The 1,622-nt window shown below is 63.3% G+C and overlaps 1 protein-coding gene across 1 annotated transcript in view; it reads right to left on the reverse strand.

The window, feature by feature from the left end:
* ARID3A (AT-rich interaction domain 3A) overlaps nucleotides 1-1,622 on the reverse strand; it is a 37,492-nt gene that overhangs the window by 31,514 nt on the left and 4,356 nt on the right. The window contains exon 5 of the mRNA XM_014958568.1: nucleotides 1,190-1,511. Coding sequence (XP_014814054.1) covers nucleotides 1,190-1,511 — 322 coding nt within the window. The remainder of the gene's footprint in view (nucleotides 1-1,189; nucleotides 1,512-1,622) is intronic.

The following is a 1,622-nucleotide window of genomic DNA, read 5'->3' on the forward strand; positions in this document are numbered from 1 at the left end:
GACAAAAAGGAAGATCACGGCTGGGGTATAAAAAAAAAAAAAAAAAATTAAAAAAAAAAAGCGCCTTTTCACAGATACGAGATCAGGTCCCCGGCCCCTTCGCTCCCCGACGGCAGGAAGCACAAAAGAGAAAAGAAAAAAAAAACCCCAACCCACAAGACGAGGAGGCGGCGTGGGTGCAGCGGCACGAGGGACGCACCACGGGGCACAAGCGTCTCTCCCTCCCCGCGAGCCGGGCAGGAGCGTGGCAGGGAGAGGGGTCGCACACTCCGGGCTCACTTGGGCTCTCCTCCAGCCCCGTGGGGAGGCTGCCCACATCCAGATGTGCTGGCAGATCCCGGCAGCCCCTTCCCCCTTTCAGGAGGGATGCGACGGCCCCTGCTCTTCCCCTTTGGGGAAGGGGCAGGGGCCGTCGCATCCCTCCCGAAAGGCCACCGTGCCCCGGCCGCTCCATCTGGGTCCCATCTGCTGCTGTTGGCTCCCGTCCCTTCCCCCAGCCCTAAACTCAGATGTATTTAAACACACACATCAAAGGCACCGGGCAGCCCCCGGGGAGCCCCAGCTCGCAGCACATTTCCTTCTATTAAGCCTGAAAGCCGGGGCGCAAGCCAACTCCAGCGCCGGGGAGAGAGCAGGAACGTGCCTCGCCTCCCGCCGGCCCAGCTCAGCTGGAGCGGGGAAGGTGATGGAGGGGGCAGCCGGGGTGAATTCACCCCGGTTTCACCTCTTCAGTGGCATTTTGGCAGCAGCTTTGCCCCCAAACATCCACGGGGCAGGAGCAGTCCCACTGGGCATCACCTCTGCGGTGATGGGGAGCAAGCCAGGTCCCCACCGAAAACGGCTTGGGGAGGGTGGAGAAGAGGAAAACTAATTATCCCTTCAGATTTGCAAGTTTGGGGTAGTTTTTTTCCATCATTTCCAGCAAGAATTCTCCCAGGTCCCTAAGGCAAATGCCACCAGCGCTGGGGCCAGGCCACGGTACCAACCGGGACACGCAGGATCCCACCAGAGCCACCGACTAAAGGCTCAGGGGAGGGAGCACGGCTGAGCCCAACACTAAAACCCCAGAAAAATCCCACATTTTCTCAGCGGCAACGACAGCAGCTCGGTCGGAGGCGGCACCACGGCGCTCAAGGACGCAGGGGAGGGACAGGAACGGGGGGACACGCGGGTCTCGGCGGGCACCTACTTGCTTGAACTGCTCCTCGTAGGTCCAGTCGCCGTGGTCGGGCGCCGGGGGCGGGGGCTGCGCGTGGCCCAGGCCGGGGGGGAGCCGCTCCTGGCCCCCCGGCAGCCGCTGGGGCTCACCCCGGTAATGCTGGGGGGCCGGGGGCTTGCGGAGCAGCAGGGACCCCGCGCCCGCCCGAACCGCCTCCGCCGAGCTGAGCCCTTCCTCTCCCATGTCTTCCTCCTCCTCATAGTCTTCCTCTTCCTCCTCCTCCTCTTCTTCCTCTTCTTCCTCCTCCTCGCCCAGGTCCTCTTCAAAGTCATCTTCGTCCCACTTGCCCTTCCTAGAACAGGGGGGAGAGGAGAGCTGGTCCCAAGCCAGGCAGGGGGCTGGGTCCCCAAAGTCAATCCCCCTCCCCTGCCCCACAGGCACCCCACAGCCGTGGGGCTGAGAC

This window comes from Calidris pugnax, unplaced genomic scaffold, assembly GCF_001431845.1.
Source record: "Calidris pugnax isolate Ruff unplaced genomic scaffold, ASM143184v1 scaffold425, whole genome shotgun sequence".
In the NCBI taxonomy this organism is placed as follows: Eukaryota; Metazoa; Chordata; class Aves; order Charadriiformes; family Scolopacidae; genus Calidris; species Calidris pugnax.